Source organism: Prunus avium, chromosome 2 (assembly GCF_965620075.1).
Source record: "Prunus avium chromosome 2, drPruAviu1.hap1.1, whole genome shotgun sequence".
Classification (NCBI taxonomy): Eukaryota; Viridiplantae; Streptophyta; class Magnoliopsida; order Rosales; family Rosaceae; genus Prunus; species Prunus avium.
Window position 1 is genome coordinate 31428048 of NC_142285.1, and position 27011 is coordinate 31455058.

General features: G+C 38.5%; 4 protein-coding genes and 1 non-coding gene across 6 annotated transcripts; 4 read left to right on the forward strand and 1 right to left on the reverse strand.

Moving 5' to 3' along the window:
- Positions 1 to 2453: 2453 nt before the first annotated feature.
- Positions 2454 to 2560, forward strand: LOC148296861 (small nucleolar RNA R71). Its single transcript, XR_015834231.1, has one exon. It is a non-coding gene; the product is annotated as a small nucleolar RNA R71 (small nucleolar RNA).
- A 7238-nt stretch (positions 2561 to 9798) lies between these two features.
- LOC110749001 (uncharacterized) lies at positions 9799 to 13571 on the forward strand. The gene is made up of 4 exons (XM_021948998.2): positions 9799 to 11007; positions 11272 to 11350; positions 11649 to 11727; positions 12716 to 13571. The coding sequence occupies exons 1-4, from the start codon at positions 9918 to 9920 to the stop codon at positions 13529 to 13531; spliced, it is 2064 nt and encodes a 687-aa protein (XP_021804690.1). The 5' UTR covers positions 9799 to 9917; the 3' UTR covers positions 13532 to 13571.
- Positions 13572 to 14125: 554 nt separating this feature from the next.
- On the forward strand, positions 14126 to 19619 carry EMB2766 (structural constituent of nuclear pore). The gene is made up of 9 exons (XM_021948997.2): positions 14126 to 15561; positions 15897 to 15993; positions 16286 to 16364; positions 17019 to 17141; positions 17552 to 17629; positions 18084 to 18187; positions 18613 to 18700; positions 18787 to 18885; positions 19317 to 19619. Exons 1-9 carry the CDS (start codon positions 14229 to 14231, stop codon positions 19407 to 19409), a joined length of 2094 nt encoding a protein of 697 aa, XP_021804689.2. The 5' UTR covers positions 14126 to 14228; the 3' UTR covers positions 19410 to 19619.
- A 129-nt stretch (positions 19620 to 19748) lies between these two features.
- On the reverse strand, positions 19749 to 21905 carry LOC110749003 (uncharacterized). Its single transcript, XM_021949001.2, has 4 exons — positions 21425 to 21905; positions 20630 to 20777; positions 20433 to 20526; positions 19749 to 20133 (listed from the first exon to the last, which is right to left on the reverse strand). The coding sequence occupies exons 1-4, from the start codon at positions 21703 to 21705 to the stop codon at positions 19868 to 19870; spliced, it is 789 nt and encodes a 262-aa protein (XP_021804693.1). The 5' UTR covers positions 21706 to 21905; the 3' UTR covers positions 19749 to 19867.
- Positions 21906 to 22780: 875 nt separating this feature from the next.
- On the forward strand, positions 22781 to 26175 carry LOC110749021 (PLAC8 family protein). 2 transcript variants are annotated; one of them, XM_021949021.2, is made up of 5 exons: positions 22781 to 22944; positions 23040 to 23166; positions 23508 to 23622; positions 24140 to 24405; positions 25547 to 26173. In XM_021949021.2, the coding sequence occupies exons 2-5, from the start codon at positions 23056 to 23058 to the stop codon at positions 25820 to 25822; spliced, it is 768 nt and encodes a 255-aa protein (XP_021804713.1). In that variant the 5' UTR covers positions 22781 to 22944; positions 23040 to 23055; the 3' UTR covers positions 25823 to 26173. The 2 variants fall into 2 exon arrangements, with proteins under 2 accessions (XP_021804713.1, XP_021804714.1); XM_021949022.2 differs by having other exon boundaries at positions 22811 to 22944; positions 23056 to 23166; positions 25547 to 26175.
- Positions 26176 to 27011: the final 836 nt, after the last annotated feature.

The following is a 27011-nucleotide window of genomic DNA, read 5'->3' on the forward strand; positions in this document are numbered from 1 at the left end:
CTCGTGCCGAACGGCAGGCGCACATTGATGAGTTCTCACTCACCTCTCGTGCCGAACGGCAGGCGCACATTGATGAGTTCTCACTCACCTCTCGTGCCGAACGGCAGGCGCACATTGACGAGTTCTCACTCACCTCTCGTGCCGAACGGCAGCCGCATATTCATGAGTTTTCACTCGCCCCTTTGCAACAACCGGCACATCATGCCGTCTCCTATCCAAGCTCACTCCCTTGGGCACTTGGGGGACTACATACCACCATCGGCAATTATGGGACCATTGTGTCCGGGTCAGAATGCCGAATACACATTCAAGTCCCCAACCGAGAAGCTTCTCAATCGGCAACTTGGGGGACTACTGTTTGTACCATATCTGACCCTCCACTCGTACAACGACACGTGGATCTCATAAACTCGCCCAAGCACCCAAGGCCTCGGACAATCGGCATAGGCTACTGATGATATTGTCTCAAAGCAGCAAAAGATCATTACAGGGCCCAACACAGCCTACAATCGGTATCCCCTACCGATTCTGCAGAATCAACCTCGAAGCACCCGCCTGAAATATCTAAGGACTCGTGTCAACCTCATAGGGCCCTCCCACGAGTCCCACATCGAAAATGAGCGCTAAGAGCATACTAAATGCCCTCTATAAGTATGCCCCTCCCACTACAATACAGGGGTAAGACTTTTCAGCTTGACTTTTATACTTCTATATGGTCAACAGCAAGAGCTCTTAAAAACAATCTTACTTGAGCATCGGAGGGTCTTAGGCTGGTTCCACACCGGTTCCATAGACCTCACGAGCTTCGCTTATCTTCTATTCAGGATCAGCATCCAAGGACAGGAAGAATCGGCATCCAACACCCAATCGATCTCTTGATCGTCCATCCCACTTGTAAGTTGCACTCATCTCTATCTATTCAAGATTTAGCGCCAACAACTTTCACAAGTACATCTTCCAAAATTCCTCTTGGATATCTCACTGATCGGTCCGCCAATTGAATGCTGACAGAAGTTGGTTTAAGATCACCTAAGTTAAGGGCTTCAAAAACAGAATAAGGCATCAGATTAATTGAAGCACCTAAATCAAGTAAAGCTTTGTCAAACAATTTATCTCCAATAATGCAAGGAATTGTAAAACTTCCTGGATCTTTTAATTTGGGAGGGAGCTTCCTTTGCAAAACAGCAGAAGCTTCTTCCGTTAGTGCAACCGTTTCATGATCTTGGAATCTCCTCTTGTTGGTACAAAGGTCCTTCAAGAACTTTGCATAACTCGGAATTTGCTTGATTGCATCCAGGAGAGGAATATTGACTTGCACTTTTCTGAAGGTTTCCAATATTTCCTTGGCTTGTTGATTTTTTTTAGAACTCATAAGCCTGTGAGGAAAAGGAGCACGTAAGATTTCTTCGTCAGTAGGTTCACGACTTACCTTCTCCTTTCTTGCCCTTCTTGCAAGTTCATGCTTTGGGATCCACTCGGATGAAGAAGCTGCTTGCTTATCTCTCTCTTTGTTGCTTTCATCCTTTTCTTTAGGCTCAGCCACTTGTTCAACCTGCATGTCATCAACATTGTGAATCAAATCTTTAGAACCATTTATTTCACCAATTACCTTACCAGTTCTCAAGGTAACTGCTTGAACATGCTCACGCCCAGTTGGATTAATCTCTGGTTGGCTAGGCATCATACCAGGTTCCCTTTGACTCAAAGCTTGAGCAATTTGTCCCACTTGATTTTCTAGATTGGCAATGGCCTTATCCGTTTTCTGCATGTGGGTGTCATTCCTCTGCATGTAGCTTTTTGTCTCAGTGATGAAACTATCTGTGTTTCTAGCCATGGAAGCAACAAGTTCTTCCAAAGATTTTCCTGTAGATTGTGGTTGAGGTGGTGGTTGTGGTGGATTGTAGTAGTGCATTTGACCATGAGGTGGGCGAGTATGTTGTTGACCTTGAGGTGGGTGAGTTGGCCCTTGAGATGGTTGAGTTGGCCCTTGTTGAACATTCGAATTGTCACTCCACCTGAAATTTGGATGATTTCTCCACCCCGGATTGTATGTTTGTGAGAAAGGATCATTCTTAGGCCACTGATTTCTCTGAAATGAGTCCACTGCATTTGCTTCCTCATGTGCCAAGGGACAATCTTCAGTGTCATGACCAATTGTGGAGCAAAATGCACAAACCTTGGATGATCCCGGTGCCAATTTCTTCACCATGTTGGTTAGGTTTGCAATCTGAGCTTCCATACTAGAAAGGGTACTTACATCATAGGATTCCCCTTTTCTGACTGGTCTTTGCCTTGAATTATATTGGCGAGCATTTGCAGCAACAAGATCAAATATTGCTCGCAATTCTGTTGGAGTCTTGGTCATTATAGTTCCTCCTGCAGCTGCATTCACATTATTTTGGTCCGCTTCAAAAAGTCCTTCATAGAAGTGTTGCATTAGAAGCCAAGCTTGTATGTTATGATGCGGACAAGTGATTAGAAGCTTCTTGAAACGGTCCCAATAATCCTGGAAGCTTTCTCCCGGCCTTTGCAGAATTCCTGTAATCTGACTTCGGAGTTCATTTGTCCTTTGTGCTGGGAAAAAATGTTGCAAGAACTTTGAAGCAAGATTCGTCCATGTTGTGATGGAATTTGGAGGTAGATAGTGAAGCCATTCCTTTGCTGTATCCTTTAAACTAAATGAGAAAAGTCTCATTCTTATCTCATCACTACTCATGCCTTCGATCTTTATTGTGGAACACACTTCCTCGAAGTCTAGGATATGTGCATTAGGATTTTCTCCAGGATTTCCCAAGAACTTAGGCAATATGTGTATCATGCCCGATCTCAACTCAAAGTTTTCCAAAGTGCTTGCGGGATATACTATGCAAGATGGTTGTCCAGTTGTTGGCGGTGAAGAGTATTCTTGCATAGTAAGTTCCGCATTTGCAGCTGCTGCCGCCATTGGTGAAGGTGGAGGTGACTCGACTTTTGGTGAGCTTGGTGATGATGAAAATGGCGAGAGTGAAAAAGGCAATGAAGTAGACACAGCTAGTTGGATGTTCCTTTCTCTCAAAGCTTGAGCTTGGATATCTTCTACAGTGCAATCTAATGAAATATCCAAATTCAGAAGGGACATAAGTAAAATGTTCCTGCAATAAGAAGAAAACAAAAACAAACTCAAATAAAATGAAATGACAAACAAAGAAAAAAAATGAAAATAAAATTAAGTACTCTAAATATACTCAAACAAAACATATAAGCAACCGTGCCAGTTCCCCGGCAACGGCGCCAAAAATTGTTGCATTCCTAAGAGGACACAAATTAATGTGCAAACAACCAATTAAAAATACCCGCAAGTGCACGAATCTATTGAAGTATAGATTATGTAAGTACGGGGTCGATCCCACGAAGAACTTGTCGGCTTCCTATAAGTTCTAATTTGAGTACGTAAAGAACACTTAATTGACACACCACAAATGCACAAATGCAAAATGGAAACTAAAAATGAGTAAAGAAGTGTAAAAGAAATGAAACAACACAAGAAAACTAAACAAAAACACAAACAGCATTTTCTATCACCCTTTTATCACCCATTTATCACCTATGAACAGTGCTAAAGCGACCGGTCGTCAGGTAAAAGCGACCGGTCGTTTTTGGGCAGATTCGAAACTCAAAATTTGACTTGAAAAGCGACCGGTCGTCAGGTAAAAGCGACCGGTCGTTTTTGGGCAGATTCGTTTTCTCTGTTTTTCAGTTTCGACCTCTGTCCAGTGTTTTGCCTATAACTTTCCAACCGTACGTCCAAAATTCACGTTCTTTATACGGTTGGATTCAGCACAGAAAATGGAAGAACACAACGCGGACCAAAAGTCCAAAACAATTACAGAAAGAAATAAAATTCAGTAAAAAAGACACGTAACGTGTCAAACACGCAACTCACACACACATTGGGGGGGGTTTTGATTTGGTTCAAGTGATCTATTTCTATTGCATGTAAGTAAATGGACTTTGAATTTAAATGAGAATGGAAGAGATGAATTATCAAGATGTGAAATCAAAATGTAACAAACACTAGGGTTTCGGAATCCACCCTAAACAATTCTACCCAAGTTCATGAATACTCAAGTGATGAACTCTAAACGTGTTGATGAAGATGTTCGCAATCAAGACCATGGGTCGTGGCTCAAGACGCATTGATTCTCTCTAATATACGTAAAGTGCATGGTTCGTGCTACAATACTTGTGCCCTCCTCATAACCGAACCTAGGTATGGTTCGTACTTCGATTCAATTACAAGGAGAACCCATTAAGTTCAAAGAGAATATGAACATCACAAGAATCCTAATAGCATGGTGTTTACATTAGGTATTCAAGAAACCAATTCACATGGATGATTCTTACTTCATCCATTTATTGCTTAGGATAACATGAGGATACACATAATCCCAACAATCTCAAGAAGCATGCTTTCAAAGGTGATCAATCAAAGAAGAACATACATCAAGGATAGATTAATTTGGTGAATTGGAATTCATCAACAATATCTAGAAATTCATACACTCAAGCATCAAAACAATAAGGTATTCATGTTTAGGGCTTCAACCTAAGCCCTAGCTATGGAGTTTAGTTCCTCATAATCATTTCAAACACAAATTCGAAATAAAACTAGAAAGAAGTTACAGCTTTTGTGAAGGTGGAAGCTCAAGGTCTTCAATGGTGGAAATCTCTTCCACTTCTTGCTTGGATGACTTTGTCTTCCTCCTCTAGCTCTCTAGCTCCCAGCTTTTAGAAAGTCTCTGCAAATTGTAATAAAAACTGAATGAATGATCCGTTGCCTAGCTGCTGCCCCAAAGTCAATTGATTCCTCTCTATGCTCCTCTCTCTCCTCCTTTTCATCATGGCACACTTTTGCCTTTGTTTTCTTGTCTCCTCTCATGATGAAGTTTTGTCCTCACAAATATACTCTCAGAAAATTCCACTTAACTAAAGTAAAATATTGTTACGAAAGGCATGGTAACAAGTAGAAGTAAGATCACACTAAGTGGAGGTGAAAACTGGCCAACTCGGATTTCCAGAGCTGTGGTAACATGCTGGATTGGTTGGATAGGCAATACTTATCCAATGGAGCTCAAATTTGGATATGTTGTAGTCAACATCCATTGGAACAAGTCTTATGAAGATCATCACCTCATCCAAGGACCGGAACATGCTGATCCAAGGCCACGAAGTTGACCTACGAAAATGAACAAAAACAGAATTTATATCAAATAATGCACTTTTAGCTCATTTTCATACAAACCAAAGTAAAACCTATTAAAACACAAAAAAGAAGTAAAAAGCTATAAAATGTCAAGAACTAACTCAAAATAGTGGGTGAATAACATGAAAAATCATGTGTAAAAATGAACCGAACAATGGTTGCAGACCCTGAGGACACAGTTCGAACATCTGCAAATAGAGAAAAAAGAGAGTATTTTTTATTATTTCTTGTAAGTCTTTACTAAGCTTTTATTTAACAATACTAACCGTGTTCAACCATGGTAATCGAATAGAGTGTCTTCTTCTCCTATGCTGCCTTTATTCTCTTGTCTCTTAGATAGGGTGAGGTCTGTATGTGAGATAATTTGCTGCAAGGGAAGGGACCTCTATTTATAGATGCATCACATCGATACCTTGCCTATCAAGAAGTAATCGTGTGTCCTTGTTGCATTTAGATTAGGTTTGTTTCAATCCATATTATACTAGGAATCCTCTTCACACTTGTTTTCTTTAATAAACTATGTATAAGTGTTTAGATAGAAGACTGGGTTTTGCTTCCTGATCAACTAAGAAAACTGAATCCTCTTAGGATTAGAAGATCACCTTATGTGGACTAAGACAAGATTTGTCTTACATTTCTCACATACCTTGTCCTTGGCTAATAATATGAAAGCCAATGGTGAGGATATGAAAGAGCTCTAGATTGTGGAGAAAATTCTTTGAACCTTGAGAGACAGGTTTGAAGGCAAAGTTACAGCTATTGAAGAGACACATGATCTCAGCACCATAACTGTAGATTAACTACAAGGATCGTTGTAGGCTTATGAACAAAGATTAAATGAGAAGTCAGAACCTGGGATTGATGAAACATTGCAGGCTCAGTTGAAACTAAAAAAGGAGAAAATGTTTCTAAAGTTTAAGAATGCAACAATGAGGCAAGAGTTAATGTAAACACTAAGAACTCCAATCATAGGAGAGGAACACCCAACATATTTGGAGGAAAAAGAGGAAGAGGTAAAGGTATAAGCTGAAGTCAACCGTGAGATAAATCGAGTGTCCAGTGTTTCAATTGTCAGAGATATGGTAACTACAGTACTGAGTGCAGGTCCAAGAAGTCAGAAAACAAGGATTTTCATGCAAAGATTGCAGAAGACAAGAATGAAAAAGATGAGACTTTGCTTCTAGCATGTAATGCTGTAGATGTTAGTGAGAAAAATAAATGGACACTGTAGATGCCAGTAAGAAAAATAAATGGATTCTGTAATGCTGTAGACTTTGCTTCTAGCATGTAATGCTGTAGATACTGTACTTTGCTTCTAGCACATAAAGCTCAATTCAATCTTGTCATATCCCCACCAAACGAGGCCTCAATATCTGATATATAAACGGGACTCTTGCTATTTTTGCTGTGAACATATCTGTTCTCACTATCCCACCCCCATTTGTTACTTTTCCAAGTGAAGCACAAGCAGAGGAAGAAACCTAAGACTTTTTATTGGTATATATGAAATACATAATTTTTTATGTATTTATTTTGTGTACGTGTTGTAGCGAAAAACAAAGAGGAGAAATGCTTATTGGTATATGCATTTATTTTTACTATTAATTTAAAAAAAAAAAATAAGTTGTCACTTTGGCCATGGTTGTGGAATCTGTGTCAACATGGAATAAAAAAAGAATTATTTTGATATAAAGATAGAGTTGCAGTAGAATAAAAAATAACATGGGACCAACAATATATAGGCCACGAACACCTTTTATCGTGGCAGAAACTTAATGGCAACGCCAGTAACTACCACAATTAGGTGTTTTGTGGTCAATTTGTGGCCAACATCCTTTGGCCACGGGTTGTCAGTGACCAAGTTAAATATAGGTCACGGGCTGTCTGTGTCTTATAATGATGTTTTCGACTAAAAACAAACATAGGCAAAATTGAATTGTGAGTATTTTCTTGTTAGGGTTGGCGAGAAAAGAAGTTCCCAAAGCAGACCGTTTTCTCATATGAGTGTTTTTTTCTTTCTATCAATTGGAAACCAATTCAACGACAAACCAAAGATATTTACTTTAATATAAAAATTTGTGGGCCTTCCTGGTTAAGGGTCCTAGGCGTCGTCCTTGAAGCCATGTCTAGAGCCGGCCAACTTGACTAAGCCCATATATACTATTTTCATTTGTTTTAATTCCTTTCAATTGGTTAAGTATGATAATTTTCTTTTTATAAGTTCAAGACAAAATAATAGTATGAAGAGAGTAAACGCAACAAAACCTCTCCACCAAAACACACAGCAAACAAGTTCTCAATACCAAAAGACTCAACAAACAAAACATCTGTAGCCACGGGCGGAGCCACAGTGGGGTCAGTGGGGTCGCACGACCTCTTGGAAGCCATGGAAATAGGCTTGGAGGTTCCTTGGAGTTGTTGGTGCGACCTCTTGGAGCTGCACACCAAGTGCTCGACGAATTGGCTGAAGGAGAAGGCTGTGCGCGCAGCACAGCGTGCCTGTCTTTCTTTTAAAAGCAACCAAGGCAAAACGACATCGTTTTGGGCTATGAATTTTTTTTTTAAATGACCTGGCCAACACGACGTCGTTTTGAGCCAAGTCTTTTAAAAAAACAAAACAACAAATGCCCAGCGTATCCTTCTATCTTATCCAGCACCGATACTTCCATCTAAAACCCCCAATTATTATTGTTTTGGTTATACTTTTGTTGTTGTTAATTGATATTGTTATTTTTGTTGTTGATAAATAATGTGTTGATACATATTTTTTTAATAGATATTGTTATATTTTTCTTTTTTTGTTCTTTTTGTTCATTCTTTTTTTTTTTGTTCTTTCTTTTTTATAATTAAGTGGGTCGAGGTGGAAAGCAAGAAAATATGGGTGCTGGGAACAAGGGATGAGATCCCAACATGCTTTCGTTATTCAAGGACGTTGTCTGATGCTTTCCTTACCATTCAAACCAGGATGTCATTCAATCTAAAAACAAAAGCAAACTAGAGAGAAAACATAAGCAGAAATCAATCAAAAATGGAGTTCCCTTCGATTCCTGAATCCTCAACATATTTGAATTTATCCCTTGCTCCTTCTTCAAACCAGGAAACAACACATGAAAATGTTGTGTTTCCACACTCCAATTTTCACACCGGTTCTATCTCTGTGCAAGCTGCAAATATGCACAATGAAATCCCAGCAAATATGCATAAAGTCTTCAAAAACCCTTCTTCTTTTGGGTACAGAGGGTTTTTAGGGTAGGTTGGGGTTGATGCTAGAGTATTAGTGTGCGTGTTTGTCTGCATTTTTTTACAAAAATTTATTATTAGTTTTACGTTAGTTTTAAATAATTGGATAAGAAATGACTCATTTGTCCTAAAAAATGCCTCAATAGTTTATCTTCAAAAAATTTCGACATTTTTACACTATGACCCTGTGACCCGAGAGTTCTGGATCCGCCACTGTCTGTAGCAAGATTGGTCTTATTAATCGTCAAAAAAAAAAGAAAAAAGACAATGAAAAAGGAAACAAGTGGATTTAAAAAAACAAAAACATTACGAGGGATATAGGAAACTTTAGTAGCGAGTAAAATGCAGAAACAATACTTGAATAACATATTCCCGGATTTACCCTTATTGACTTAGAAAAATAACAAACTTGAAAAGAAAGAAAAAAGAGAATTTCCCAACAACCTGCCATGACCTCCTCAACCTCTCTCCCTTGCTCTTCCTCCTCACCCCATAATTTCCCTTCAAAATCATATACTCTGCAGACAATTCACCTCAGAAATCTCAGACCAACATGATATATGTCTGCAATTTGAACTTGAGCTTAACTGGTTTCTGTTACCCACACTACTCCGTTTGGTTTCTGAGAAAACATAGGAAACGGAAGGAAAAGTAAAAGTGTTGGATTTTTTTTTCTTTCTTTTTTCTATTTGTGTGTTTAAGCAAAACAAATTATTGAAGTGTTGGATTTGATGAGATTTCCCAGATTGGTTTCATCTCAATTTGCACCCATTCGAGTGATAGCGTTTATTGTGCTATATATTTTACACTTCTTTTGTGAATGTACACATCACATTCACGTGCACGGTGCATGTTCCCTACAAGAACATATTTCCAATTGTGCTATTTTGAAATACATATACGTATACAAGAGGAAATTTGTATCACATAAATTGTCTTTTTTGGTGAAGCATGTGACCCCAATTGTTTTGCGCCTCCCTTTATAATAGTAGAGAGATATATATATTTAATTTGAAAAAATATGCAAGTATTAAACGCGCATCAACAGATAAAGTCAATTGAAAAAACAAAAAAGAGGCTAGTATAATATTATGTTTAACTTTAAACGGTTCGTTTTTGGTACATTTGTAAAAATGTTGTTGGGTGTCCAAACAAAATGTTGTTTTTAAAAATTTGGGTCATGGTATTGGGTGTTCAGAAATAATTTATGGGTGTTCATTGCACGGCCCAGCCCATGAACTCTTGTTGGAAGCTAAAGGCAATTGACGTTGACAAGCACTTGCACACTTCGGGGACAATAAAAATTTAAAAAAAGAAATCAAAAAACGAAAAGACCCTCTGAAAATGAAAGCGTTAACCCAAAAACCCCAACTTTGAAGAACCTCAGTGACACTGTTACAGAAGAGAGCCGGGAAAAGAGAGAAGAGGGAAAACAATGTCGGGCTTCCCATTCGGATCCTCCTCCTCCGCTTCTTCTCAGTTTACGCCTTTCATCAAACCTCCTGTCTTTTACCCCGCCACATCAACCGGGTTCTCATGGTCGTCCGCCCCAGCTTTCGGGTCCTCTAGCCCTAGCTCCGCCGTGGCCCATTCTTTCGGATTCAGGTCCTCAGCAGCGACCTCCGCTCCATCATCCTGGTTTGGCTCCTCGCCTTCAACTGTATCGGCATCCAGTTCACCCCTGATTGGCTCCGCTTCCGCTTCCGCTTCATCTCTGTTTAGCTCAACTTTCAGCGCACCCTCTCCCCTGTTTGGCTCATCTTCCACAGTTTCTTCAACACCCTTGTTCAGCTCTACTTCGTCGTCTTCAGCTTCAACCACACCCTCTTCCCTGTTTCGCTCATCTTCCACAGTTTCTTCAACACCCTTGTTCAGCTCTGCTTCGTCGTCTTCAGCTTCAACCACACCCTCTTCCCTGTTTGGCTCATCTTCCACAGTTTCTTCAACACCCTTGTTCAGCTCTTCTTCGTCGTCTTCAGCTTCAACCACACCCTCATTCCCAAGCTTCTCGTTCCCAACAGCCTCGCCTCTTTCAAAGCCAACAACAACGTCAACACCCATCACTCCTACTCCATCAGCAACGGCTTCAAGCTTCTCGTGCGCACCATCCACTTCCTCTGGTTCACAACCCTCTTTCGTATTCTCCGATACCGCCTCATCACCCGCCCCCATTTCCTTCGCAAAACCCACCTCACTGTCCTTCTCAACTCGTTTTGCTCCATTGTTTTCTACAGTCTCCACCACAAGCGCTTCTTCGACTCCAACTGCTACCACCACAACCCAAGTCTTTTTGTCTTTGCCGGCTTTTGGTACGCCTCCTACTACTTCTGCAGTTTCCAGTACTGTTGCAAAGGCTTCAATGGCAGCGCCTGCCAACTCAGCTGCTCCGTCCGGCACATCGGGTTTAACAGGGTTTGGAGTGTCCTCCGCAGCTGCTTCTTCTACTGGCTTTTCCTTGCTGACAAAAGGGTCGACGCCTGCTTCCTCATCACAAGCGCAACCAAGCACCACTGTGCCTGTCTTTGGTATATGGGTAGAATGCTGAATTGCAATGCTAGATTATGTTGTGTAGGAGTTTTAACTTTGGAGTCTACTTGTATAGAGCAATTTGAGTTCTTGTGCTTGGTACCTGAATTTGTATTTGTTTTTGTTATCACTACACAAGGAACATGAAAATGCCATTTCAAAATAACCTCATTTTTTGCTGAATATGTACATGTCTAGCTCGAGTATATTTTTAGTTTGTTAGACTTCTAATGAAGTGTGACTCTGCAAATGTAATTCTGTAGGTGTTACTACTGCAGCACCTGTAGTTGCAACGACAACAACTCAGACATCAACGTCACCTGTTGAGGCTTCAACTAGTGGGTCTGTGTACTATGCCTTAGTGATAACTTTGCATTATGTTCTTTTTTTTTCAGGGTTAATCCTTTCGGTTTTTCATAGCTCTTCTTGTTATAAACAAGATTTGTTAGGAAGAAACGAACACGAGATTAAACTTGAAACATTAGATGGAATGCTGTTGTGTAACTTTGTGGTGTACCTAAACTATCTAGTGACAACCAAAAATTGAAAAGAAAAATAAGTACAGTGCAAATAATCATATCCTTATAAAGATTTGGGACTTCTATCTGACGTCTGTTATTATGCGCTGCTTGTCTTATAGGACAACTTCAACCGTCAGCACTACAATATCTACTGCACCAAAATTACCTTCTGAGATCACAGGGAAGACTGTGGAGGAGGTACTTCATATGTTTTCCTCTTCTTTTTAAGTAATGTTGTTTTCTTGTGCAGCTTTATGAGCGAATTGCCACTTAAATCAATTTTCATATTCTAGGTTTTATGAACAAAATATTTGGAAAATCCAACTACTGATCATTAAGTGTAGTGAAAGCAAATATGTTCTGTCACACATGTTACACTATAAATTCAGTCCTTCACAACTTAAAGAAAGGTTTATGTTTTCTTTGAAAGGCTAGTCCAGGAATTTAAAAGAACGAAAGGAAACTAAGAATGAGAATCCTTGTTTATGCCAATAATGTTTGAACCCCATCGGACATAGGCCACTGAATTTACAATCTCCTCTGCAACTATCTGGAGCAATTGCTTCTATCTTTTTCATCTCATGTTCGCCATCACTTTACTCATTTTTAACACCCACTTATATATTCTTGTCAAAGGAAAGAAAGGTGAAACTTTTCTTTAAGGAAATACTTGTCAATACCAGTTTCTCTACTCCAGTCCCTCTATTATTATAAATGCATCTCCATATTATTTATTACAGGGGATAAATTTTTTCTTTATTATGACCTATCCAACCTATTCCTTGTGTTCTCATTAAAAAGAAATCTAGTCATTGTGATGCATTTTATTTTTTACTTTAATTGAAGATCATCAAGGAGTGGAATGCTGAGCTCCAAGAACTTGTTTAAGTATACTGGTTGAGATATATGAACTTAAAGCCAGTTTTCATTCTGTATGTTGATACTGTAGCAACTTCATTTACATGATATCTTCAGTGAGTAGTGCCTTTACGCGTAGTGGTATATCATGTCCATGTAAGTAACATGGGACAATCAGTTTATGTTCCTTATTTTGCTGTATTGAAGATAAAAAGACTACTTGTATAAGCATGCACAGATTGATTTTTCATTTCTTCAGTGAGTAGTGTTGTCTTCTTATGTTGGCTGATTCTGAGTTGCTCTGACAATTCATTCTCTGTTTTGTCAGGCTCCCCCTACTTCTTTCAAGCATGAAACTTCATATCCTATTACCACATCTGGTCCTTCAGCTACATCGGATTGTTCCAAACTTGTGGAGCAATCTACACTTGCCGCTGAGGTCCAGATTTCTACTGCCATCTCTCCAGTACTACAACCCTCAAGTCTGGATTTTGATGCTCTAGATCTGGAGGCTCAATTGGCATTAATATGTGGAGGCTCTTCTAGTTCTGGCTTTACTCCCAGCGACAAGGCTCAACAAGCCATTTCTAGGATCAACCTCTGGCAAGCTAAGGATTTCGCTGTGGAAGAGGGCCATCAATCTGTGGGGGAACTCATTAATAATTTACAAATTTTGGCTGAAGAGAATCTCATCCCCAAGTCTATTTTCAGTTCTGGAGTCACTTCAGCTCAAGAGTTTCAACATGCTGCAGACTTGTGGGGAACAATTCACACTTCCTTCGAGCAAGCTATCACCTGTAGAGATGTCTGTCAAAGATCTACTGAAAATTTAGAGAAAAGTAGATCCCAATGCTCTGCTCAGGACTTAGAATTGCAGAATCTCAAAGTTGAAGCTCAAGGGGTAGAAGCCGAGATTGCCAAATTGCAGACACAACTCAAGGCCATCAAGACTAAGGAAAAGGAAGTACGAATTAAGTTGCAACTTAACCTTAGAGATGCCTGGGAGTTGCAAAAACAAATCACCACTGCCCAACCTGGATTGGAGGAGTCTCACGCATTAATTCTGAGAGGATCAAAATTGAGAGCAGACATGGATGCCAAGTTTGGAGTTTTGAAAGTTATTTTAACCAGTATTGTACTATAACTTTGATGATCAAATGAAATATCAGAGTCTGTCCTTTTGTTACCAATCTGATTTAACCATAACTTGGTCTTTTGCATTGATAAGAGGAATCGTTTTATAACCATATATTTAACATATGGGCATTTTAGTCCTAAATTCTAATTAAGATTAAACTCACTTAAATCATTATTTTCAAACCAAACCAACTTCATAAAATGCCCACAAATATTACACAACATAACATGATTTTTCAGAAATATAATTACAACAAAACATTAATTTTGAGGTTATTACAGGGAATGAAACCTACAACCTTGGGTGTAAAGGTAAATGTTCTTAACCACTTGAGCTACAAGCTTGCGAGACTAGTATAATCTTTAACCAACCTTGATAAAAAAGAGAAGAGACTAGTACAATCTTTCAAAATAAACAAATTTAAATGCTGTTGGGTTAATTTTCTAAAATTGGGTCACGGTATTGGGTGTTAAGAAATATTTTCTGGGTGTTCATTGTAAGGCCCAGCCCATGAACTCTTTGGAAGCCATTGACAAGCACCTGCACTGCACACTTCGGAAACAATAAAAAAAAAATTTTAAAAATTTTAAAATAAAAAGACCCTCTCTGAAAATGAAAGCGTTAACCCAAAAACCCCAAATTTGAAAAACCTCAGTGACACTGTTACAGAAGAGAGCAGGGAAAAGAGAGAAGAGGGAAAACAATGTTCGGATCCTCCTCCGCCGCTTCTTCTCAGTCCACTGCGCCTTTCTCATTCACCAACCCTCCTGCCTCGTCCCCCGCCACCTCAACCGGGTTCTCACTCGGGTCCTCCGCTTCCCCATTCGGATCCACCGCCGCACAGGCCGCCACCTCCACCTCCGGGTTCTCATTCGGATCCTCCTTCGGTGCCTCCACTTCCTCAAACCCTTACTCCTCCTCATCTCCCTTCCCCTTCTCCCTCAACACCACCGCCCCCGCCCCCGCCCCCGCCCCCGCTTTCGGGTCCTCTAACCCTAGCTCCGGCCCGGCCCCTTCTTTCGGATTCGGATCCGGAGCCTCCACCGTCACCATAGCCTCCTCTGCTGCCGCCCCTTCTTTTGGATTCGGGTCCTCAGCAGCAACCTCGGCTCCATCATCCCTGTTTGGCTCCTCGGCTTCAACTCCGCTGTTTGGTTCATCTCCATCCCAACCCCTGTTTGGGTCATCCTCATCGGCTCCCGCTTCCGCTTCCGCTTCTACTTTATTCGGAGCACCGTCGTCCACCGCTTCGTCCTTGTCCGGAGCAACTGTATCGGCAGCCAGTTCACCCCTGATTGGCTCCGCTTCTGCTTCTGCTTCATCTCTGTTTAGCTCAACTTCCTTCACACACAGCGCACCCTCTTCCCTGTTTGGTGCATCTTCCACAGTTTCTTCAACACCCTTGTTCAACTCTGCTTCGTCGTCTTCAGCTTCAACCACACCCTCATTCCCAAGCTTCTCGAGTTCCTCTTCAGGCTTCTCGTTCCCAACAGCCTCACCTCTTTCAAAGCCACCAACAACCTCCACACCCACCACTGTTACTCCATCAGCAACGGCTTCAACCGCTCCAAGCTTCTCGTTCGCACCACCCACTTCCTCTGCTTCACAACTGTCTTTCGGATTCTCCAATGCCGCCTTATCAGCTGCCCCCATTTCCACCGCAAAACCCACCTCGCAGTCCTTCTCAACTCCTTCTGCTCCGTTGTTTTCGACAGTCACCACCACAAGCGCTTCTTCGACTCCAGCTGCTAGCACTACAAACCAAGCCTCTTTCTCTATGCCGAGTTTCGGTGCGACTCCTACTACTTCTGCAGTTTCGAGTGCAGTTGCAACGGCTTCAATAGCAGCGCCTGCCAGCTCAGCTGCGCCTTCCAGCACAGCAGGTTTGTTTACAGGGTTTGGAGTGTCCTCCCCAGCTGCTTCTTTAGGGACTACTACCGCTGCTGCTTCTTATACTGGCTTTTCCTCGCTGACAAAAGGGTCGACGCCTGCTTCCTCATCACAAGCGCAACCAAGCACCACTTTGCCTGCATTTGGTGAGTATTTCAACCCTCTTTGGCTATTTTGAATATTTTATGAAAACTTCTTGGGTTAATTGTCTCTAAATTGGTTAATTTCCCATTTAGAATCAATATCAGGTGTATGGGTAGAATGCTGAATTGCATTGTGTAGGACTTTTAACTTTGGAGGCTACTTGTTTAGAGAAATTTGAGTATCTTGTGCTTGGTGCCTGAATTGGTATTTGTTATCACTGCACAAGGCACTTGAAAATACCATGTTTTGCTGAATATTTACATGTCTAGCTCAAGCATATTTTTGGTTTGCTAGAAAGGTTCTGATGAAGTGTGATTGTGCAAATGTAATTCTGTAGGTGCCACTACTTCAGCACCTGTAGCTGCAACGACAACCAGTACAAGTACCACTGCAATTCAGACATCAACATCACTTATTGTGGCTTCCACTAGTGGGTCTGTGTACTTTGCCTTAGTGATAACTTTGCATTGTGTTCATTTTTGCTTTAGGCTTAATCCATTTCGGTATTTCATATTCTTCTTGTTATAAACAAGTTTTCTTATGGAAGAGCAGATTAAACTTGATAGATTAGATGGAGTGCTGTTGAGTAATTTTGTGGTTTACTTAAACTATCTAGTGAAAACTGAAAATTGAAAAGATAAAAAAGTGTAGTACAAATTATCATATCGTTGTAAAGATTTGGGACTTCTATCTGACTTCTGCTCTTCTGTCCTTCTTGTCTTATAGGACAACTTCAACTGTCAGTACTACAGTATCTACTGCACCAAAATTACCGTCTGAGATCACAGGGAAGACTGTGGAGGAGGTACTTCATATGTTTGCCTCTTCATTTTTAGTAATGTTGTTTTCCTATGCAGCTTTATGAGCGAAGTGCCACTTAAATCCAACATTCATATGCTAGGCTTTATGAACAAAATATTTTGAAATTTCAACTAGCGAGCATTAAATGTGGTGAAGGCAAAATATATTCTGTCACACACATAATATTACACTATAAATTCATTCTCTCACAACTTAAAGAATGGTTTATGTTTTCGTTGAAAGGCTAGTCCAGGAATTGAAAAGAATAAAAGGAAACTAAGAATGAAAATCCTTGTTTATCCAAATAACATTTGAACCCCCTCAGAGATGGGCCACTGAATTTACAATACCCTCTACAACTATGTGGAGTAATTGCTTCCATCTTTTTTCATCTTTTGTTGGCCACTACTTTCATTTTTAATGTCCACTTATATATTCTAGTCAAAAGAATGAAAGGTGACACATCTCTTTAAGGAAATACTTGTCAATACCAGTTTCTCTACCCCACTCCCTCTAATGTTATCAATGCAAGTCCATTTTATTACAGATGATAAATTCTTCCTGTATTATGACCTATCTAATCTATTCCTTGTTTTCTCATTAAAATGAAAAAAAATTATATTCCTTGTGATTCATTTCTTTTTTACTTTAATTGAAGATCATCAAGGAGTGGAATGCTGAGCTCCAAGAACGTACTGGAAAATTCCGAAAGCAGGCCAATGCAATAGCAGACTGGGACAAGAGGATTTTGCAGAACCGTGATGTTCTGCTTAGGCTCGAGGTTATCTATTTCCCAATATATCAGAGAACTTGTTTAAGTATACTGGTTGAGATATATGAAGTTAAAGCCAGTTTTCAATTCTGTATGTTGATACAGTAGTAACTTCATTTAGTTGATATCTTCAGTGAGTAGTGCTTTTACTCACAGCGGTATATCATATCCATGTAAGTAATATGGGACAATCAGTTTGTGTTCCTTCTTTTGCTGTATTGAAGATAAAAGGACTACTTATATAAGCATGCACAGAGTGATTTTTCCATTTCTTCTATTTCTACTGTGCCTATCTGTTTTCCTTCATCTGCTGGTTTTTCTTTATTTATTTACACTGTTCTTATGTACTAATATGGAATTGTTTAGAATTTGTTATGATTAATAATAATGTTTAACTTCCATATGTTTTAATTATTTAGATTGAAGTGGCGAAAGTGGTTGAAACCCAAGCTAACTTGGAGCGGCAGCTAGAGTTAATCGAGACTCATCAGCAAGAGGTACTTTCATAAGTCTTTTGTATTTTTACCATACACTGCTATAATTTGTATTACTGGGCACTAATTTTGGGATAGCCCTCATTATGTCAGTCTTTGTATATAGTCTATACTCATGCATCTCAATTGTTGTTTCCTTGATTTATGAAGCTACTCTTTTATTTATAAGATGAGGTCTGCGATTGATCCCCTTAGATAGATTTGCACATCGTGGGCACACAAATAAAATCACACGTTGTGATTATCTTTGTGGAGGCCATTATAATTATTAAAATCTTCTCTTTTAACTTTTGTGTATGTTTCAAGCCCTAAAGCTGATACATAGAAGCTTACTTTTGTTAGTTCAATTAGTAGCCTTCCAGAAATTTGTAAGCACAAGAACATACACAGCTGCCTATAGACCACAGAATTGCAAATAAATGCATGATAAGGTTCCTTCTTCTGGTTATATTGTTAGGTTGATAAGGCTTTGCAAAGCATGGAAGAAGAAGCTGAGCGTATATACAAGGACGAGCGTGGATTGGTTCTTGATGATGAAGCTGCATCGACAAGAGATGCAATGTGAGTTATTGTACAATTGCTCGTTTTAATTTATGTGATGGAAATATTTTTGGCAGCTCTATGTTTCTGCACCAATTGCATATGTTTTTTCTTTTCCCTGTTCCAGTAGTACATTTTTTGCATTAAGAAATCTAAACATTTTGGTGTCACCATTCCTAAAATCAAATTGTGAAGTATGTTCCTACCTACTCAATTGAGTTTGGTGACTTGACATGGAGTATAGGGAGCATGAACTAGCCAATTATTGTTGGTTTATGGGATTAGTCTGTTGATTGTCAGGCTATATTTTGTGAAAATTGGATTTGGTTCAACTATGCTCTCTCTCTCTCTCTCTCTCTCTCTCTCTCTCTTGCACATGACAGACACAAAACACAAAAGTACACATAAAGGTTCCTCTTTTATCACTATTCTGATTTCAATTGCAGGTATGAGCAAGCTGAGTTTATAGAGAGAGAACTAGAGCAGGTGACCGAACAGATCAAATCAATTATTCAGACCCTAAATGCCAACCAGGTAAAGGTTTTCAGTGCTATTTCTACTTCTTAAGAAGCTTTTCCAACATATGTAGACAAGTATAACGATGCTTTCATTTTGTTTAGGGAGGAGAACTTGATACAAATGATGGGATGGCTCCATTAGATGTGGTTGTACGAATCTTAAACAATCAGCTCAGTTCTTTAATGTGGATTGATGAAAAGGTTAGTATCTTTGTTGCACAGTTTTTGAGTTATTATAATTAGCTTTAAAAGGGATGCACTTAGTTGGTTTTATTAGTAACTAGGAGGTGTAAAATACAAGGACTTGCTGATCTGGTGTTTGTTTTGGGCACCCATGTGCTGGTAGTCATGGAAGAGTTGCAAGTCTGGAAAATCATAAAATCTCAAACTCGCTGTTTCCTTTAAGTTAGAAAAGTTGGGGAGGGGGAAAATGCACTTGTTCTTATTAAAGAATCTCAGTTTATTCTTTAGTTTTTTGGTATTTTGTTATTTTGTTTTTGTACATACCAACATTTGTAAGATCGAAATGTGTGCAGAGAAGTGTTTTTCAAATACACGTGTTACTATGCCGTCTATATTTTCAGATGCACTTTGATTTTAATTGGAACACTGATCTTCCTCCATTTCATCAGGCTGAAGAGTTCTCTTCGCGAATTCAGAAGCTTGCCAATCAAGGTCCTGCTGCAGATCGTGAATTAATGAGTCCAAAATACTGGATGTCCTGATCTTTAGAAGTGTAAACTACCTTTATTTTCCTCCAAGATCAGGTTCTAACTGTTTGAGATTGATATATGCCAAATATTCTTTGTAATCACCATTGCGGTGCATAAATGTTGATCTTCCTGGATAAGATGATTGTATCAGATATTCAAATCTCTATTAACAGTTTGTGAATGTTTACTTGACCTCCATAATGATTTTGCTCTTTTGTGTAATTGACTGTTTTAAGAATCCCATGGCATGAGATGTCAACCTTTCTCACCGAAAGAGGTTTCGCAGATTCTTCCAAATGTGGTTTCGTGGATTATTTTTGTACCCTGATGTAGTAGTCTAGTAGTCCCCAGTGACAGTGGCAAAAGATTTAAAACTTTATTTAACATAACAATATTTCTGCATAAATGGGGACTTATGATGGCCAAGGTGCTTATCTTTGTACAACCATTTTCAGAAGCTAATACGGTGATCAGGCCTTGTGGAATCGAGTAACAACCACAATTAAGAGAATCACAACAGAGAGAAGCAATGAAGACCTAACTTTAGCTTCAAACTGATCCTCGTCGTCTGCCGTAGGTTTTTCACTCGGAGGAGTTTCTGGAGGTAGAAACATCTCATTCACGAGTGATTGAAATGTCTCAACAAGTTGCATAATTTTTCCTTTTGTAACATCCATAATCCACCTCATAATTCGTGTAGATAATTCTGGTTCCTCGTTTTCACTCTGAGGCAGCCCTTCATTTTGAGCCACAAAGATAGAGATTAGTGTAATGAAATTAAATTTAGTAGAAGGCCATGTTTATTGCCATGGAAGAATAAAAGCAAAGTGGTTTCCTAGTTATAGTTTTCTGTTTATCAAAAACACTACTTTAAGACCAATTAATGCAGAAAGACAACTGATAACAGAAAAAATCAAACAAACATGCATCAATGAAATAGGTGTTGCCAAGTTTGTGCATCAGAAATCTATTTAAGATACCCAAAAAAAAAAATATTCCAAGTAAATTAAGTATGGGATAATTGGAAATGCATACCGGGGAAGATAGGCTCTTGGAGCTTCTTGACCAACTCATTGTTGGTAACAGCTTCCCATAGGGCTTTATCAGATGAAAGGGAGACCACCAGTCTCTGCATTCAAGTTAGATTACTCAAGTAACATTTTGGGAGAAAAAACAGCACAACGTAAAAGATGGGCAAGGGACTTGTAGCTCAGGTGGTTAAGAGAAGGCACCTTAACACAAGGATCCGTCTGCAACGATTGGAAAGCCTCATAAACTCTTCTTTGTCCATATGAGAGCAACTTTCTTGTAACACAGCAATCCAATATTTGCTGAAGCCATTGAAACTCTGTCTGAGATGAAGTTATCCCTTGCATAAAACTGTTCAAGATGGAAATATGATATCAGAAACATTCAAGTCTCAACAAGAAGTGAATCAAATCACTTAATCACAAAAGGAACAAAAAGAAATTATTAAAATCTGCTTTCACTTTGTGATTTGTTAATTATGAACATAGTATTCTTTGATTCTGGATATCATTCAAATAATTTATTATTGTTTTAAGTTAAGCTTGTGTAAGCAAATCATTAATGAACACAGTTTTTCCCTCCCTTCATTTCATCAAGTCAGCTAAAGGAAATTTGCATGGGAAATTTGATCAGTTTTCCAAAAACATAAAACTAAATTAAGGTGAGAGGAAATATAATCATCAAGTAAAATAAGTAAAAGGCATCCAAGGAAATATAAACATAAAAATAAAGATAAAGATTTAGATTATATGAAAATAAGTAAAATCTTGACTGCTTTTCATGGGATTGATTGAACATCCACTCCGTGGACAAAATTTGAGTTCCATAACAGAGTAGATAACATTACCCCATCAAAAGAATCATACCCCAAAAGTTTAAAATTTTGTAAAGTTAATAATACTTACTTGAGTTCGAATCCACCTCCCGTAGTTTAGATTAGATTAGATTAAACTAGAATATAGCTTGTATAAAAATTAAAAAAAAAACATAATACTTACTTGAGAAGAGCAGTTATTGCATTTTGGACTTCAAATTGGGAAGGAACAGGCCCAAAAACAGAGCTCAGAGAAGACCCACTTGCTCTTCTATCTTCTTTTCCATATGCAAGCTCTAGTTTTCTGCAACTCTCACTTCCACAGAAACAGTATGTGGCAGAACAAGAGGGTTTAACAGTGGCAACATAACTGGATGAAACTGGACGCTTCGAAGAAGAAGAAGAAGAAGAAGAATGTTTGATGTGGATGGTGGGCAGGTCAATATGCATGGTTCCTCCTCCCATGGCTTTTCTTTCTTTCTTCAATCTGCTGAGGCTCTTCTGAGTTGAAATACAAAAGGGAAAAGAATTGGCCGTTTTCTCTTGTTAGTGTTTTTTTCGTTGGTTTTCATATCTACACGTCAAGGATTCAACACCTGATGTTTAGCCAATCTGTTGTAAACTATTCTGAGAAATCTCATCCTTCCCCAGAGGCCCATGTTGATATATTTTGGGCTGTTGCTTCCTTTCATATATGTTTTTTTTTTTTTTTGGGGTTCGAATTGTAAGATAGATATTTTCAATCATGTCAATAACAAGGAGCTTGTAACTTAAATGGTTAAAAATATTTATCTCTACATTCAAAATCCTAGATTCAATTTTCTCCTTTTTAATATCGCTTGTATAGAAAGAAAAACAAAACAAAAAAGCGCCAATAAACTAACATTGTGACAAATCATAAATAAAACTTTAACTTGCCATAAATAGATATCCAAAATTGAACTTTATTGTGGTTGTAAGATAAGTGACTTAGCACGGATAAATTAGTAATCACGCACTCGTTCAAGTGTAATTACTTAAGAGGACCCTCTTTGTCACCTAAAGATGGTTTAATCTCAACTATACCCTTTTAATATGAGACAAGTTCAACACCAAACTTAAAATTTGAAGATAATGTAGTAATTACACTCCATTTTCACTCCTCATTTTGAACAAATATGGACAAACTTTTTATGAACTCTTCCACTTGAAAAGAAATTTGTGAGTTTTGACAAAACATTGATTGGTTCTCTGACTGGCTCAATCTGCCTCTATCGAGGAAAACTCTCATGCAACGTCAATAACACTTTTTGCTATTCTACTCAATAACACAATGACATGTATGATAACTTTTCCACGTGTCATTATGTTATTGACTGAGATAGCAAAACATTTATATCCCCGCTACAAGTAAATATTTTTTTGTCTCGATGACACTAATTAAAAAGCCAAAAAACAATAATTAAAAAAGATCTATGGTGGAAATACGACGTCGTTGTTATATACTTAATTTCTTCCATCAATGCAAAATTATTGTATATTTCCAATTGCTGCTATTAAGACATGGCGTTTGAGAGTGAATGAAGAGCCGAAGAGGACGCGTTGCGTTGAGAAAGAAAGCAACAAAGAACAGGCTCATAGATTTGTACACCATTCTCTCAGAAACTCCTCCACATCTGGAGTAGCTTTCCCATTTTTTCCTTTTTGTGTTTCTTTAATTCCAAGGTACATTTCCCTCTCTGATTTCCATTTTTGATCCATGTTATATATAAGAACTATACATACATTTATATCAAATATGAAGAAAATGTATAATGTAGGTTTGGGTTGGACCAGATGGCTGATGGAAATCCCCAATCGAGGTACGTGAAGTTGACGAGGGAACAAGAAGCGCCAACGGAAGATATCACCCCTGGAGAGCTCAACCAACCCATTCAAATTCCTCAGGTCCTTCTTTCACTTCCTGGGCTTCGAATTTTTTTTGCAGAAAATCGCAAATTTGGGTTCATATCTGAGAAAAATGATAATGTTGGATGTTGGTTTTCTGTTGTTTTTTGTGTTTTCTTCTATCTTGTTGCAAATTAGCTTCTGGTTTGCTTATAATTGATATTCTTAGAAACCTCTCCTCTGTTTTTAAATTATAAGTGCAATGCTAATGATATTTCTGACATTGAGGTGACATGTTTTAGTGTGCATTTATCTATGTGATGTACCTCAATCTAATGTTGAAATATTGTCCTTGTTATGTTTTTTTGTTGGTGTTGATGATTATGTTTAGTACTGGACAGTTAATTGTTGATAAGTGTGCGGAATGTGGGCAACCCCTGCCTGAAAGATACCAACCCCCAGCTGATGAAGAATGGACAACTGGGATATTTGGCTGTGCTGAAGATCCTGGGAGTTGTAAGCGTTCATCTGCTGTATCACTTTTCGTTTTCTTTTTTCTCGGGATGGGAGGCGGTTTGAAAGCATAATTTTCTACTTTTGTTGATTAATCAGGCGAGGAAAAACAGGGTTACATGTGGCCCACTTATGATGATTAATAAGGCAAAGAAAAACAATGTTAAAATGTGACCTAATGATTTGGAAGTTAGACCTTTAGATTGTCCAAGTTAAGCAAAATTGTTTTTTTACGCAACCAGTTCTCACCTCAGCAGGTCAGAAGGCTTTGTGTATCCAAATAGGAATAGCATTTTGGAAATTTATGTTACTCTCCTAGCTTTTACATATTGTGTTCCTTGCTGAGATCATAATGTGCCTAGATTTGTTTGGATTTTCTGAAGAAAAAGAGAGAAGATTTTTAGATTTTAGAGTATTAGTTGAGTGAGATAAATTAGATGTCACTACCCTGATGGAATATATTTTATCACACTTTCCTGATCATTCAAAATTCCTTGAATTTATTGTGTTTATGTTGCAGGCTGGACTGGACTTTTCTGTCCTTGTGTGCTGTTTGGGCGTAATGTTGAAACAATACGAGAAGATATTCCCTGGAACAATGCCTGTGTTTGCCATGCCATGTGTGTTGAAGGAGGAATTGCAGTTGCAGCAGCAACAGGATTCTTTCATGGTCTTGATCCTAAGACTTCAGTTCTCATCTGTGAGACATTGCTATTTGCCTGGTGGATGTGTGCAATCTACACAGGTCTGTTTAGGCAGTCATTGCAAAAGAAGTATCATCTCAAGGTGAATTTCAGTTCCTATATTTCTTGAAATGCAAAATAAATCAGATCATCTGGAAGAATAGGATGTGAATAAATTTCTGAAATGTAAAAGGCCCGTGTACATTCACTTTAGATAATTTTGTGTTTTCTCCAATTTATTTTTGCATTTTTGGTAAGTTATTTTGTTAAATTTTTTTCCACATGATTTTGCTTTGTACGCAAATGGCTTTTGGTGATAGGCCCTACTTTTAATAAGGTGAAGTTTTTCTTGTCTCACATATAATATATAGCTTCTGATGTGAATTTTATGTCATACTATGAAATGTTGATTCATGTGTTTGACTTTCCCGTTCGAGTGTGATGTTCTTTTGTTGTGTGTGTGTAAACCAGATGGTTTGTTTGCTAAATTGCCTTTGCACTATCCTCAGCTGGTCAGCAAATCAATTATCTACATTGTCTGCTATAAAGAGCTTTTAGATACAAGATTGTTTTTTAATCAGTGTTTACTTCGATAATTTTATGTGTTAGTAGCACTGATGCTTCAGAAAGAGCAGACTTCATTTATTTTCATTTATATGCTTGAAATTTTATCTTTCTTCAATACTTCCTTCTAAACTTAAGTAGGATAAAAATAAATAAAAATTCATTTGTTAATCAGTTTCCCAGATAGAATGTGAAATGGATGAATTTGAGCCTTTAAGTGTATTTGTTTACTTTTCTGCTATCAATATCTAGATTTAAGTCTCTCTGATGTACTAGCATTGCATGCTGAAAAGATGTATCTAAATCAAAGACCTAAGTGGTCATAGAAAGAAGCCATCAACACATTAGTTATCAAATGGTTTAGATACTCCAATTTTTAGAGCTAATACGGGGCCCTTGAGACATGATATCACGGGTTCCTGTTTTCAAAACCTCAAGATTTACAGCTTTAAATTTTTGGTGGAAACTCAGAATATTTTGTTTATGAAAGAGTAGCTTGAGGTTTGTAACAATTGCTTTCAGAAAAAAGTAATTTAGTGTTAGCTTTTATTATGGAAAGAAAGCCCTGAAATCTGTTTCCCTTCCTGAAAAAGCTAATGAACTCTTTTAGGATTATTTCATTTGAACATTAACACCTATAGTGGTGATGGGTTCTGACTTAGTGTGCTACTTTTCTGCAGGATTCACCCTGTGATCCATGCCTGGTGCACTGCTGCATGCACTGGTGTGCTTTGTGTCAAGAGCACAGGGAGATGAGGAACCACCTATCTGATAATACTTCCAATACGATGACCCTTGTTGCCCCTCCACCAGTTCAAGAGATGAACTCTGGAGAGAACAAGGATGCTGCTTCGTCTTCGGAGTCTTCAGGTCATGAACACAATGATGCTGCTTCGTCTGCAGAGTCTTCTGATCATAAAAACACCAATATGGAGTTGGCCCTGCAGCCTGTGTAGAGGATTAGCATTTTGCTACATAAATGAAAAGAATCTTTCTTTCCATACAATTCAAGTCTTTAGAAGATCAACCTGTGCAGAAATTTGAAGACCCTCAAACATCATTAGGATGCAAGATCTGTTGCTTTTGAGAAACATCATATAAGTGAGGCTTTGTTATTGTCATCAAGTTGATTCCTTTCTAAGGGTTTAGAAATGTTCATTATTTTGACACCAATTTCATTGACCCATGGATTTTGCGTTATAGTAGTCAAAACTAAGAAACTCCTACTTCAAGACTGTCACATCTGTGCAATATTATCAATTTTACTACAAAAATTAAGCTAGAAAAATGTAAGAATTGTTCTTATTTTATATTTTATTTTATACAAGCGATAGTAGGGGTGTGGAATCACATGCACTACCTCACAACATAATTTCCTTATTCAAATGATTCATTTTTTAGTTTTTCCTTCAAAGATCATTCATGTAAACAATCATCAAAATTGGAAATTCATTAGATATTTAATTTTTATTAGTCTTTCAAACGCTTTTAGCCAATTCACTGTGATTAGTTTTTTTTAGGTGAGACCCAAGGGTATCCACCGCCGACAGCAATGACTAATCCCTTTTGCCGCGGGAGCTCTCCCAATGGAGGTAAACGGCTGGCCACGAAATGCGCTCCATTCCCATGGGCGGGGATCGAACCCCCAACCTCTTGGTTAAGGAACTGTGATTAGTTTTCCAGTAACAACTAGATGATTATTTATTCTTGATTTAGATTATTTTACCTATGAGTCGTGTTTGACCTGGGTCATAAAAAATAGATGGTTCAAATCATGAAATTAAAATTTCAAATAATCAGACCGAACCAAGACCAACCCGAATTTTTATTTTTATTTTTTCTTCCACTTCATCTCTCAAAATCTCTCTCTGTAAGGCCATTTTCAACCCATGACGCCAAGCCCAAAAATATCCCAAATTATAGCCCAAAACCTCTCACAACCCAAGAAAATAAAGGAGCCTAAATTTGGGAAAACCCAACTTGGGGCCAAATAGTATCCAACTATTGCCAGGACTCAAAAAAAATTTCAGTGGAGCCCACCTGCTGCTAGTGCAGCCCATGTGCAAGAAATCAGATTAGGGCTCGTCACTGCAGTTGGTTATGTTGCCATTGGATTCCAACGGCAACAATTCAAATTTCATTTTT